Consider the following 15,749-nt stretch of genomic DNA (forward strand, 5'->3'; position numbering starts at 1 on the left):
ATTTTAGATTTTTTATCCGATATCAAGCTAAAATAACTTGTATTATTGCTTTAATTTCTACACTGTTTTACAAAAAAAAATTCTATTGAATTTAGTATGTAGTTTTTATTATTTATTGAAGTATTTTTACTATTGTGCCTGTTTTAATATATTTTAATTTGATTTAGTGTGCCATGAAAATAGCATCTCAAGCTAATATAGTATTTAATTTATTTAAATTTAACTTGAATTAATTAGTTTTTTTTCTGAAAGCTCATTTGTAGGACTATTTAAAATGAAATACAGAATACAAAAAGGTGATTTTAAGTATTTTCTCCTTGCTAATTTTTATTTCTAAATGAAAATAAATTAAAATTAAATTAATGAATGAATAAATGAAAATGAAATAAAAACATGGAATATTTAAATCATTAATAATTTAATAACATTTAATTTCTTTGTCACATTGCAAAATCATTTAAAATAAACTACTACCGAAAAAAAAAAAAAAATTTAATGGTTTTTCCATTTACACTGACACATTTCAGCCTACTTATCTTGATATTGATTTTAATAAGTCCATGAACATGTTATATATCAATGACCCTTTTAGGTTTTCTATCACGAGCACAAGCGCTGTCGAATCCAGCGTCTGGATCTTCCTCTGAAGACTCACTGTAACTGTTTTCTGACATGTGTGGAGCCCAGAGTGCAGTTCACAGAAGCTCTCGTCGTGTGTGTCTGAAGCTGTGTTGTGTGTTCTGCACCTGACACAGATACTACGAGAGCATGCATGATGACGCAGAGAACCTGCACGTCACATATCCTCCCGGCCTGAGTGCAGACGAGCAGCTGGTGTACGAGACAGACGCGGCCAAGGTGTGTGTGTCTCCTGCGGATGTGAGTCTCTGTCAGTGCTTCTGAACTCATCTCAGCTCTTCTCTCTCTGTGTGTGTTCTTCTGTCCGCTCTCTCACAGTCTCTGGCAGAAGTGGCCACGCTCGTCGCTCGCTCTCTTTACTTACAGGCAGGAGGAGAGAATAACAGCCTGAGCAACATCACCGCCGACCCCAAGATCGTGAGTCACATGACCAACACACACACACACACACACACACGATCACGTGACTTATTCTGTTCAGCCAAACAAAATCTCTCTCTCTGTTTCAAGTATTTTTGGACATGATTGTGTTTACATACATTATTGCTAAAGCAATATCTGCTCTCATAAATAAAAAAGTATGTGGGGGAAATAGCCAACGTGAGGGTTTTTTTCAGTGCTCGGCCTTGCCACGTTTCCAGGGCAACGCTGTCCGTTCTCACACACACAAATGATATGATATGATGTGTAAAGTTCATCCAAACATGAAAGCAAATCATCATTCGTGTGAAGGATGTTTGTCTGCATGCAACATAAAGTGACACATCTTTGCATGGAGTGAAAGAGCCATAAAAAGTAGTCCACGTCAGACGTCACATGACAGAGGTGTTTGTGACGGTGTCTCCTCTCGTCTGCAGGTTCTGGTCCTCCTCAGTTCTACATCGGTCTCGGTCCTCGCGTCCACGGCCCTGTTCACAGCGTCACACTCTTCGTTCAGTACATCCTGGCTAACCTGACGGGAACCGTCACCAACCTCACGGAGAACCAGTGCCAGAATCCCAGCGAGCTCAGCTCCGAGAACAAAGACGTGAGAAGACCTCCAGCTCACTGACACACTCATGAACACATCACGCTTTAAACACTGACTCACACTAGTTCTTATGTGTTTTCACAGCTGGCTCCAGGTTTTGGTTTCAGATGATAGTCGTTAGTCGATAGTAGAGCTGAAACGATTCCTCGAATAACTCGAGTAACTCGATTACAAAAAATGATCGAGGCAAATTCTTCTGCCTCGAAGCCTCTTTTAATTTATTTTAAATCTCACGTCAGCTTCTTTCGCAATGATTGTTTCAATGTGACACAACGCGTTTACGTCACCCACAAAGCGGAAGGAGACACAAGCGCTGCGTCCGACATCGCATACTGCAAGGAGTCAGCAGTGTTTTGATTTGAGGGCGCGGGCAAACGTGAAGAGAACGTCGTGGTGTGTGTTCAATGCAGTGTCGCCAGATTAGAAATGTCGAAGTATCGTACCAAAACCTCAAAATTATCGTTTTTTGTGAAAAATTATCGTACACGAACCAAACACATACAATATAGCTATTTTCCAACAAATTTATTTTCCAAATAATTTTACAGCCAATTTAAACAAGCTGTGTAATACGCTCACACTAACTGGAGGAAGTCTGGCTACTTTTTTTTTTTTTTTGCCAAAGTGCAAAAGATATGCCGAAAGACATTTTGAACTAGACCATAATTAAACTATGATCAACTTAAAAAAAAAAAAAAAAAAAAAAAAAAAATTAAACTATGATACAGAGAGAAAAAAACGTTTACAATCAACATTAGAAAGATTCGAATTCTATCTCTAAGTCGCTGTCATCTTCGGATGCCACATCCACTTGTGCTGTGTTGGCAGATGTTGTTGGTTGGGGAATCCTTTTACAGTACAGATTGGATGCCGTCATGGAGCGCAGCATAGTGTTCGTCGGTTTGAAGGCGTGACACCCACCAGCATTCTTCACACACTCCGATGTGTGCAGGAGTCCATTCAGAGTGTCTGTAATGAGTCGGTTTCGTGGTTTTGTTTTGATTAGATTTACTTTTGAAAACACTCGTTCGCATGACGCATTTGAGTGGGGAAACACAAGCACATCCAGAGCAAACTTTCCCAGTTCACTGAACACAGCTTTCCCCTGTAAATCCTCCAACGTAGAAATATGATGCCAAAATTCATCGACATCCATTTCTTTCGTGTCTTCACTCAAGGCCATGAGAGGCAATCGCCTCCACTGATCATCAATGACTTGGAGACTGTCTGTGTCTGACCTGTCAATCACCCGTGGCACTTGTTCCATGAGGGGGAGCAGAGACGGATGTTCAACTCGTGCGTTCGCATCTGTTGCAGTGGCAGGAGAAAGGCATACAAGGCGGGTCAAGAGAGCATCATCAAAATCAAATCGTTTTTTGATTTCCCCGCAGGCAACCTGTAGAAAGTTCTGACAGCGCACATAAAAATCTGTCAGATTTGCTGGATGCACATGCTGCATCACCTTTATGCCCAAGTACATTGAGCTCAGTGTGACTTTTGGGCCATTATTGATGTCAATGTCTTTCAGTGAAGTGTGCATGACATGGTCCCTATCCATGAACGTCAGAAGCAGATCTTTGTAAGTCTCGCAGACCTTGCTTCTCAATGAAGTGATCACCACCTTTTCGCTCTGAAAATACTGATTAAGATCTGTGAATTTCGGTAGGACCCATTCAAGGAAATAATAGAAGAGGCGTAGAGACTGGTCATTGAGTGAGTGAAAAATAGTCTCCGCTGCAGTAAGTCTGGCCTCAAGCCACTGATCTGTGAAAAAAAGACGGAGAGCATCCCATTGCGCAGACACGCGTTTTACAACGTCGTTCAGTGACAGCCATCTAGTCTGTGATGGCTTGAGCATTTTGTGGGGCTCAACATGGCAAAAATCTTGAAATTCGCGGAGTTGCGCGATACGTTTTGAGCTGTTTCTGAAGTACCCATAAATGTCTCTGGCTAAATCCTCACACCTGCGAGGGAGTTGTCTGCATGCCTCGCTTGCGCAAAGGTGCAGTGAATGGCACACGCAGCGCTGCACTGTGATGCCTGGAAGATCACTCCTAAGGCGGCTGGAGACAGAGTTGTGTTTCCCCATCATTGTGTTGCAGCCATCTGACCCGAACCCCACAATATTTTCGAGTGGTACACCTGCATCAGTGAATGACTTCATCATCTCGGTGTAAAGTCGTTCCGCAGTGGCTCCCTCTCTAGCATGTCTGTGGTCGTCTGTGTTCGAGAAGAGTTGTACCAGTTTCCAAAATCTGGTCTGAATCTTCTTTGGTCCCTCGTAAAAAAACGAACAACCACACACAGCGTTTTTACATTGCCTATGTCAGTTGATTCGTCAATCAAAACACTGAATTTCTTTCTTTTAAGAATTTCTGTTAGACTTTCAGAATAACAATCCCCAATGACATGCTTGGTTATAGCAGCCGTCTTTGTGCGCCCGAGGGTCATATTTTGGGCTATTTGTGAATCGTGGAAAATATCTTTTAAGACCAAGACCAAATGGTCTGAGATTCTCAGAGGTACGTTGTGCTCTGCCATGAACCCTGTTAACTTGATTTCAGCATTCTTCACAGATTCATCTAACTTTTGTTTTTCAGACGGTTTCTGTAGGCATTGTGCTATGGACCTTTGTGATGGGGCTAGATTTTTCTTTTTTATCTGTATGTTTCTTGGACTTTCCATGATTTTTTAAAACCATGATCTCTGCCACCATTTGGACGTTGCAACAACGACAGACTGCTTTAGCATCGTTTCCTGGGACAGGTTTTAGCCATCCTGCAAAAGTGGGGTCTTTTTCCCACTCTGTCCTATATGTTTGTGGCCTATGCTTACTTTTCCGCTGCTCTTCAGACTCTGCCTTCCTCTTCGCCCCTCCACTGTCCTCACCTTCCCTTTCTGAACTCATTTTTTTTTTGCACTTTACTGCTTCGTTTTGTTAAACTGATCTAAACCATAGACTGATGATTCTAAACTGAACTGTCTTCTTCGGCAAAACTGTGAAGTGTTGACGTGCGGGCGACACCGTGTGGTGCGTGTGTGTGTGTGTGTGTGTGTATACGTGCTTGCGTGCAGGCAGGCGAGCCTGCGAAATAATTCGGGGTCAGAGAGAGAAGCGGTGTGTGTGTGTTTGGACGAACGACTGAAAACTGAAATTATCGTACATTATGGGATTTTTTTCATTATTGATCGTACATCGTACAGAGGTCAAAATTATCGTACAAATACGATAATTATCGTACATCTGGCAACACTGGTTCAATGCAACATAGAGCTGGCATACCACAACTAGGGCGCTATGATTTCCGCGATGCAGAAAACGCGGAGGGAATCGCGGAATCCAGTCATAAAAACAGAATTTACAGTTTAACACGGAATGGCACAGAATTTGCCGAATTTTGAATGAATTAATCAAAATAGGTAATTGCACTTACATCAAATCACGATATTAATTAATATCTGTAAATATTAAACCGGAACAGTCTGTTTAAATATGAATCCTGCATGTTCTGTGTGTCTCTGTTAATGAATGGAGCAGAAGCGCGTCTTCATTCATAAACACGCGGAAGCGCGCGTGACGCTCCGGTGATTTCACCGTCTGCTGTCACTAAATAAGACGTGAACACATGAACAACATCTCCAGAACTGCTCTGACAGTCACTTCATGAGCATCTGACCGTTTGATTTGAGTAAAACTAGCGTCACATCACACACACAGAACTGGAAAGGTACGTCAACCCGTCAAAATAAAAGTCCGGTTTAGTGTGAAAACAAGTATTTGCCAGAGATGTATTACTATTGTTCAGCAGAATGTACATATACTACTACAAAAAAAACATTATTTTTCTTTAAGATTTAATCACACAACATTTCTTCCATGTTTTATTCTTAAAAGTAAATCCCATTTGTTTACCAAAAAGTTAAGATTGCTTAATTTTCAATAATTAAAAGATAAATTAAATTAATGTTTTATGTGTTTAATGTTTAATGTGCATCTCAGAAAGTGCTTTATTTAAAACCCCAATTGAATGGCACTTAATTCATCTGTCAACTTTATTGTGATTGTTCACAGTACAAGTACAGACAGAGAAACAATGGGTAATAATTAAATGTTTTTTTATGTATGCATTGTATTCTATGCATTTAAAAAATAAAAATAGATTTTTTTCTAAAAAAGGAAACTTAGTTGTTCATTTTTAGAGACCCATGAGTCTTATTTTCTCTTGCATAATTAATATTGCACTTTAATTAAGCAAAAACACATTTTATACATTACATTACATTACACATTATACTCGATTATTCGATGGAATTTTTGGTAGAATACTCGATTACTAAAATATTCGATAGCTACAGCCCTAGTCGATAGTCGTTTTTCATGACCCCGAAATATTAACAATTAAGGCAGTATCCTACATAGACCAAACAATCCCACAATGCATTATACAATATTTTCAAACAAGGTGGTGGACTGATTTTTATTTTATTTTATAATTAATTTTCAGTTTTAATTATTTTTAAATTTATTATTTATTTGTATTATATTTTTATATAAATCGTTTATGGTTTTATATGCATATGTACTGATGATGTAGACAAGTTGTATTATTATATTAATTATTTTTGGATTTCTGTGCATATATATAGACTATATTTAGATTAGTTTTTTAATTTTACTTTAATTTTATAATAATTGTTTTTTTTCTGTGTTTCCCAGAATGCCCTGCTCTGATGCTCTGTGTCTGTTTCCCAGAATGCCCTGCTCTGATGCTCTGTGTCTGTTTCCCAGAATGCCCTGCTCTGATGCTCTGTGTCTGTTCTCTCTCAGTTGTTCTCATATTTCTGGGTGTCTGGTCCGGCGTCGGTCAACAGCACCATTGAGCCGTTCTGCGTCCGAGCGTCTGTGCGTCTCTCTGAAGCCGTCTCTCCTGCCTTCGAGCTTCTGGAGTACGGCTCTCGAAATTATTCCACATGGACCGAGTCCCGCTGGAAGAGCATCTGAGCGTGCATCTTTCTGGTGGCCAGCAGAGAACTGGAGGTGAAAATAAAAACATTTAATACATTCATGAAATTGCATAATGCACAAAAATCTTAGTGGACCTAAAATAGGTGTTGTTTTCTTAATGCAAATATCCTGCGTATTCTCAGTACAGTAAATACAACATGACATGCTAGAATTTCACATTACTGTATTAAAAATTCAGGACTAAATGTTTAATTGTCATGAACATTTTGTCTTAATGCACAAAACTCATAATGCACCTAAAATATGCATTATTTTTCTGATGCAAAATATGAAATGCGACCTGATTATGTCTAATAAAACATTTTCCTTGACATGCAAATGTTTTGCATTACATTATTGAGGATTAATTTCTTTAATTGTCATCATGTAAATAATGTCATAATTTACAAAATCATAATTAACATTAAAATATCCATTATTTATGCAAAATATCCTATTTTTATGATTTAAAAAAAAAAGTGAAATGTGTCCTGATTATGTCTAATAAAAAATCAGTACAGTAAATCTAGAAATACATTATATAGATGATTATTTTTATGCAAATATATGCAAATGCTCTGCATTACAGTTTTAAGAATTTAAGATTTGTTGTATTGAATTGTCTTATAAATAAACTCATAATATACATAAGTTATATTCGTTATGAAAAATCTATATTCCTTTTTTCCCCCCTCTGATCTTGAGGTGAGGTGTGACCTGAGTTTTTTTTTTTTGATTTAGTGATTAAATGATTTATATTTCCTGCCTGTGTTTGTCTCTGGTAGATGTTAACACTGGGAGTGGGCGTGGCCGTGCTGCTGCTGTCTCTATTGGCGACGTACTTCCTCAGCTCGAAGGCGGAGCTTCTGTTTAGCCCCGCCCATGACACGCCCACAACAGCCTACTGAATGAGACCCGAGTCCAGGATCTCCAGCGGCTCATTCCTTCATTTCCCTTCAGCACACAAACACACTTCAGTTCACCAGTCATTTATTTAAAGCTGCTCTGGACTCTCCTGGAAAGTTGTTCATATTTTTTTTATCATTTTTTTATATAATTCCAGATTATTTTTTTCATGACATGAAAGGGCACAAAACTAAAAGCTGACTTTAAGTGTTTAAAGATGAGAATAAATGAGTGAGTGAATGTTAATGTTAATGTGTGTGTAAGATTATTAATGCAGTGAGAATGTGCAATAGCTTACTGGTTTAGTTGAATCTTGATGTGAATCCTTGCCCACAAATAATTACATATTTCACTTATTAATATTTTACTAAATTTTATTTTTAAAACTAATATTTTAGTGATTTTTCAAATATACAGTAAAGTCATCTTTAAGATATTTAGTTAATATTTGAAAATGATAATTCAGTATTTAGAGATAATTCAGGTTAATTTGTATATTTTCCCTAAGGCAAAAAGTGTTACTGTATCCCTGAATTCACTCCGTATTATAGAAATGTATTGCATATATATATATATAAACAGTATATATATATTTAAATTATGAATTTATATATAAACATAAATGTTTTGTTTTTAATGTGTATTTAAAATTGTATGTGTGTTATTATTCCCAAACATGTATTAATTTTGTCTTCTTGTGGTCTAGCATGAGGTGTGAGTTATGAACTTGACCAGCAGAGGGCAGTGACAGCACTACTCCTCCTGAGCTTTCCTGCTGTTTTCTCTACAGTCATGTGAATAATCCTAAAGATTTATTGTGTTTCTATGATTCATTTATCAATGTCACTGAGATACTGGAAATTTGTTAAGTGTGATTTTCACCAGACAGCAAAACATGAGCAGAACATCAGAGCAGTTATTGTAAATGAAATGATCACAGAAAATAGTTTTGATGTACTCTGCTTGACTGAAACCTGGCTAAAACCAAATGATTATTTTGGTCTAAATGAGTCTACTCCACCAAACTACTGTTATAAGCATGAGCCCCGTCAGACTGGTCGTGGAGGAGGTGTTGCAACAATATATAGTGATATTCTCAATGTTACCCAGAAAACAGGATACAGGTTTAACTCTTTTGAAATACTTCTGCTAAATTTCAAGAGTTTTATTTGTCACATACCAAATGTTACACTGTCAGACATGCAAAATAAATCTAATGTATCTCTTGCTCTGGCTACTGTGTATAGACCACCAGGGCCGTATACAGAATTCCTCTCAGACCTTCTAGTTACAGTTGATAAGGCGCTAATCATGGGAGATTTTAATATTCACGTTGATTTATATACACTAGATTTAATTATATCGCATGGAATCGAATTTACTGCTATAAATATCGTACCCCAATGTGATGATATTACAGACCATTTCCTTGTATCGTGCATGCTGCGTATAACTGATATTAACTATATGTCTCAGCGTTACCATCTGGGCAGAACTATTGTTCCAGTCACCAAAGACAGATTCGCAAATAACCTGCCTGATCTATCTCAACTGCTATTTGTACCCAAAAATACACATGAACTAGATGAAATTACTGACAACATGGGCACTATTTTCTCTAATACATTAGAAGCTGTTGCCCCCATCAAATTGAAAAAGGTTAGAGAAAAACGTACTGTGCCATGGTATAACAGTAATACTCACTCTCTCAAGAAAGTAACTCGTAGTCTTGAACGCAAATGGAGAAAAACTAACTTGGAAGTTTTTAGAATTGCATGGAAAAACAGTATGTCCAGCTATAGACAGGCTCTAAAAACTGCTAGGGCAGAGCATATCCACAAACTCATTGAAAATAACCAAAACAATCCAAGGTTTTTATTTAGCACAGTGGCTAAATTAACAAATTACCAGACGCCACCTGATTCAAATATTCCACCAACGTTAAATAGTAATGACTTTATGAATTTCTACACTGATAAAATAGATAACATTAGAAATACAATAGCGAATGTAGATTCTACAGCGTCTAACACTTCAGTTTCATCCATCGCACCCAAAGATAAACTGCAGTGCTTTACAAATATAGGACAGGAAGAGCTAAATAAACTTATCACTGTATCTAAACCAACAACATGTTTATTAGATCCTGTACCCACTAAATTACTGAAAGAGCTGTTACCTGTAGCCGAAGAACCGCTTCTCAATATCATTAACTCGTCGTTATCTTTAGGTCTCATCCCAAAACCATTCAAGCTGCCGGTTAAGCATCTTATTGAGAAACTACAACTAGATCCTAGTGAACTGGCAAATTATAGGCCCATTTCAAATCTTCCATTTATGTCTAAAATTTTAGAAAAAGTTGTGTCTCCTTCCTGCAAAAAAAATGATCTATATGAAGAATTTCAATCAGGTTTCAGGCCCCACCATAGCACAGAAACTGCACTTGTTAAAATTACAAATGACCTGCTCCTTGCGTCAGATCAAGGCTGCATCTCATTGCTAGTTTTACTTGATCTTAGTGCTGCGTTCGACACCATAGATCATGACATACTCATAGATCGATTACAAAACTATACAGGTATTCAAGGGCAGGCTCTAAGATGGTTTAGATCCTACCTGTCCGATCGCTACCATTTTGTTTATTTAAATGGGGTGTCATCTCATTTATCCCCACTAAAATATGGAGTGCCACAAGGATCCGTCCTAGGTCCTCTTCTATTTTCAATAAACATGTTGCCCCTTGGTAATATTATTAGAAAATACGGGATTAGCTTCCACTGTTATGCTGATGATACTCAGCTATACATCTCAACGAGACCAGATCAAACTTCTAAATTATCTAAGCTAACAGAGTGTGTTAAAAATGTAAAAGATTGGATGACCAATAATTTTCTCTTATTAAATTTGGATAGGATATTACTTATTGGACCAAAATAAAAATAAAATACGCAGAATCTAGTAGATTACAATCAGCAACTAGACGGATGCACTGTTACTTCCTCTACAGTCAAATATCTGGGTGTTATATTAGACATCAACTTGTCTTTTGAAAACCAAATTTCCCATGTTACAAAAACAGCGTTTTGCGTAACCAGGATTTACACAAGCTCCAGTCTGGATCCAGAACACCTGAGAAGAGATGATGCTGACCCCTCAGAGGACCTCAGATGATGCTAACCCTAAAGTTGCTTTGCAATGATTTGTATCATAAAAAGCGCTATACAAATAAACGTGAATTTGTTGCAAATAAAAAAAAATCTGTTTTTTTTTTTTCTTGTTTTCTAGTACAAATATCGGAACATTAAATCATCAAAACAGTTCAAATTGATGGAGGATAAGAAGTGTTTTTTTCTTTCTGAAAAAAAAAGTTGAAACATTTTCACAAACAACAAAGCCCACTTGATTTTGGTGTAATTTTGCTTCTCTAGTTTTCTAGCTGGTTAAAGAATGTTCAGATATTTGTACTGTAAAACTAGACAGAAATCCTGAGGAAGAGCGTCACTTTCTGTGGGGATCTGTTTGGAAACACTAGACGTCATCTGATGGCAGCTGAACTCAGCAGATCTTTTCCAGTCATTTGTCTGAAATGCTCCTCACTTCTCTGAAAAACAGGAAGGACTTGTGCTCCGCTTTCAGTGTTGTGTGCATGAGTAAAAATAGAAAAAAAGGACGCTGGTGTGAAATTGCGTGTGCGTGTTTCGGACACTCAGCCCACAGTTTCCTGTTTAATGACTCTTTTGTCACTGCCATGGTTCACTTGTCCTCTTCACACATCTCTTCTCGATTCTCCCTCTAAAGATACCGAAAGATACCGTCGCTGGACATCTGTTTGATTCTCCTGCTCAACGCTGGACAAGTTGGTAAGATCAGATCCAATCAAACCTCATGCAACACACAATCACTCAAGAAATCCTGACTGATTCCGCTTCAACGGAAAAGTGTAAAAGTTGGTTTAGGAAAGGTCAAACATTTATAATTGTTTTAAATATTTAAGCATTGTAACACATTGCTTAAAACATTTATATTACACATACATGTATAATCTATTACATACAGGTGCAGCTAAAGAAAAATGTAATATCATGAAAAAGTGAAACTTCATATTTTCTAGATACATTGCACGTAAAGTAAATATTTCAAACGTTTTTTTGTTTTCATTTTGATGACTAGAGCTTGCAGCTCATGAAAGTCAAAAATCCGGTATCTCAAAATAATATATGTATTCATATATAATGAATATTTGCTGAGATCAATAAAAATATTTTAAGAAAGGATTTGCAAAACAGAAAAGCTCAAGTTGTTTAAAATTTTTTGGTTTCTGCACTCAGTACTTGCTGAGACACTATTCAGCTTCAGCTCGGATCCACTCTTTCTCATCTTTCTCTTGAAAACGTCCCATAGATTCTCTGTAGGCTTCAGGTCAGGCATGTTGGCTGGCCAATCAAGCACAGTAATATCACTGATTATGAGGTTTTGGTTTGGTCTGTGGGCAGGTGCTGAAGTCCTGCTGGTAAATTAAAGCAGTGTCTCCATAAAGCTTGTCAGCAGATGGAAGCATAGTGCTCCTGAATCTCTGGTAGACGGCTGCATTGACTTGTGACTTGATAAAACACAATGGAGCAACACTAGCAGACGTCACGCACCTAAATCATCTCTGACTTCAGAAACTTCACTCTGGACTTCAAGCTGCTTGGATTCTGTGCCTCTCCAGACTCCAGACCTTGATTTACAAATCAAATGTAAAATTGTCTTTCATCTGAAAAGAGGACTTTGGAGGACTGAGCAACAGTCCAGTTTTTTTTCTCCGTAGCTCAGGTGAGATGCTTCTGATATTGTTTTTGTTTCAGAAGTGGCTTGATAGCTCTTTTCCTGAAGACGTCTGAGCGTGTGACTCTTGATGCAGCTTCTGTTCACTCCTCGTGAAACTCTCTCAAGTGTTTGAATCTGCTTTAAATTTGACCGTATACAAGCTTGCCATCATCCCTGTTGCTTGTGCACCTTCTCCTACCCAGTGTCTTCCTTCCAATCAACTTTGCATTTAATATGCTTTGATACAGCACTCTGTGAAGTAATGAGCTTCTGTGACTTACTCTTTTTGAGGAGGGTGTCCATGATTGTCTTCTGAACCATTGACAAGTCAACAGTCTTCCTTATTATTGTGTTTTGTTTTTTTTGAGGAACAAGAGATACCCAGAATGTATACTGTAGTGGAGGTCATTTAATGAACTAAAATGTAAATATTCTAATATTTTGGTATACTGGATTTTTGACTTTTATCAAAATGAAAACAAAAAAACTTTTGAAATGGTTTACTTTACATGTAATGAATCTAGAATATATGAAATGTTCTGTTTTAAAATAAGTCAAAAATGTATATATATATTTGTTGAAGCTGTTGTGTGTGATATCTTGTTTCTCAGCTGCGCAGATGGAGCCAGCAGTGTGTTACGTTCTGGATGGGATTCTGTTTGTTTACGGCGTTGTATTGACTGTCCTTTACTGCAGATTAAAGGTGAAACTTCATTTCTACAACCTCACATCTTTATATACTGTATAATAAAGACATTTAGTGTCATTTTTCACCCATTTCTTTAGATTAAATCACATTTGTGCTGACTAAAAGAATATTAATACATAAATCTATTGACTCATACATAAATGTGATTTACAGAGAATAAAACATTTTCTTTAACATGTTTTAACAAGAAAATTCACACTTGCCATGTCCTGAATTAACCCATTAATGGGAAGCACCCCTAAAAAACAAAAAAGATTTCCTTGCATTTTGTAGTTCCTTGGAGCGAAGATAACTTAAAGCAATATTTATTATTTTTATATACTTTTTTTTATTAAAAACATCTACTAAATGACTGAGGTGGTTAATTTTTATTTAATATATATAAATTAAAATAAATAAAAGCCTATAATTTAAATAAATACTTAATGTAAAAAGGTAATCTATCTATCTGTCTGTCTTCTTCAAGCATCAATATTCAGTTCATGTTTTCATGAACACATTCAATTTAAATGTAGTAATTAAATCAGGATTTAAATACTTCCTCAGTGCAATTCTCAATAATCCACAACCCCTAAAAATACTGCATTCTAGATCACACTGAAATCCTCATTTCAGTTCAATGCTTATTTTAAGTTTGTTATAAATCACAAAAAACTTTGTTTCCAAGAATAAATACCTTCAGTGTACTTAAGGATTTTGTTTTTGATGTTGAACTCAATTTCTCTGATCATGAAAGTAATGTTCTCTGTTTGTTTGTTCACAGATGCATTCCTCTGGAGATAAAGCTTTCTCAGAGGTGGGTTCACCCGTCGCTGTGGTTTGTTTCTGCTAATTCTATTGCCACATTTCTGTTTCTCGGTTTCTCATCATTCAGTTGACATGCACACACACATTTACTTAGTTATCATAAAGGGATGTTCTATTATTTTTACATACAGCTAGTTATAAATACTATAACTGACCCCACGAGAAAACATTGTGTTTTAAAAATGATAGTAACACTTATAGCTTTAATAGATTATACATTATCAAAGTAGCTTTAATTCACAAACATTTTCACAAACATTATGGAACTTTTGAATTTTTAAAACTTTTGAAAGTTACTTTTGAATTTTTAAAAAAAGTTCCAAAAAAAAACATTCCAAATAAAAAAACCGTTAGATGGACATTCAACTAAAATGTTTCATGAATGCGGTGTAAATGACATTTTGAAGACCAGGAAACTTTTTTATTAACATTACTAGAGAATTCTTAACTTTGAGAGAACATTATCAGAACACAGCTTGGCTCACGTTAACTAAATAAGGATCCATATTGTCTTTAATATAAAACTAGTTTCAACTGATTAATTCAAACTCAATGTCCGGATGGGATGTGCTGTCAGATCTAGCTCACTTTCAGATGACAAATGTATTCTTAAAGTAGGCCTATAGATAATTAAACAGACACACATAAGAGTACAGATATATTTGAAAATGTTCACTTTATTTGTAAGTCCTCAGAAATAAACGCAACCCACAAACACACATTAAAAGTCAGATAAACGTGCTTTGTTGAGGTTTGGTAACTCTTTTTCATATAAATCTTATCATCTGTGAGTATGCCCTCATAGTTAATTTAAGAGACAGAATGAAGGCATTAAAGAGGCGTAAAAAGAGGAACTGAAAACGGAATCGTGTTGACTAACGCTTGAAGGACAAACACCACAGACTTGAGCAAGAGTCTAATGAGACATGTCACTTCTCCCATTCACTGTCCTCTTGTGTTTTTCAGAAGCGAGAAGGGGACATTTATGAGGTATTGTGCTGTTACTGTGCTCTTTTGGGATGAGTGAGGGACTTCTGCAGTGATTTCATGAGTCTGTGTTTCTTCAGGATCTGGGACGGCAAGACGTGGACACCTACGACACTCTCAATCCCGAGAAGAAAAAGCCGCTGGCCTGAGAAACTCTCAAACTGCGTGCCTCATTCAGTGCTCATGCCCTAAAAAACTGTACTTTTGCTTTGTTTACAAGTAAGAAAACTACACTCAAAAAAATGCTGGTTTATTTCAACCCAAATTTGTGTCAAATTTGGACTAATTAATTAAAAGAATTAATGTAAAAATGTAACCCAACTGTTGGGTTAGTCCATATTTGACCCAAATTAGAGTTGAAATAACCCAGCATTTTTTAAAGTGTAGCAGAGCTTTGTTGATCATGACATTCTGCTTTATTGTCATTGTTTTCATGTGGCTTTGAGACAAATGTCACAGTTAATGTATAAAAAAACAAGTGAAAGGCTCTCCATTTTGACATAATAAAACTATATATTTAACTTGGACAGAGTGTGTGTTCAATTTTAGAATGGCGCGACTTCCGGCGTCATTCGCTTCCGGTTTTTTTGTAACGGTACAAAAACAGCACGTTGTTATGTTGTCTGGCAGACTGGTATTCTTATCATAATATTTTAGTTAATATGCTGCTAAATTAATAAATGGAATGTAAATATAAAGTATAACTCGGTCAAACCCAAATGAGCAACACCATTATAAAAGTATATCACTAAACTTAATAAAACAACTAGCTAACGAGGAACGTACGTGCTCAGAACTTTGTCTGACGTTCTGGTGAACTTCTTTCAAAGTTATTAACGAACAGTCTTCCAGTAACC

At 36.7% G+C, this 15,749-nt stretch overlaps 1 protein-coding gene and 1 pseudogene across 1 annotated transcript; both read left to right on the forward strand.

Moving 5' to 3' along the window:
* The window catches only part of LOC132096938 (nicastrin-like), a 9,221-nt pseudogene extending 1,319 nt beyond the window's left edge, over window positions 1-7,902 (forward strand).
* Window positions 7,903-8,287: 385 nt separating this feature from the next.
* On the forward strand, window positions 8,288-15,419 carry LOC132096939 (high affinity immunoglobulin epsilon receptor subunit gamma-like). The gene is made up of 6 exons (XM_059502623.1): window positions 8,288-8,292; window positions 11,379-11,440; window positions 13,001-13,092; window positions 13,862-13,894; window positions 14,872-14,895; window positions 14,973-15,419. Exons 1-6 carry the CDS (start codon window positions 8,288-8,290, stop codon window positions 15,039-15,041), a joined length of 285 nt encoding a protein of 94 aa, XP_059358606.1. The 3' UTR covers window positions 15,042-15,419.
* Window positions 15,420-15,749: the final 330 nt, after the last annotated feature.

The sequence above is a fragment of the Carassius carassius genome, chromosome 20 (assembly GCF_963082965.1).
Source record: "Carassius carassius chromosome 20, fCarCar2.1, whole genome shotgun sequence".
NCBI lineage: Eukaryota > Metazoa > Chordata > Actinopteri > Cypriniformes > Cyprinidae > Carassius > Carassius carassius.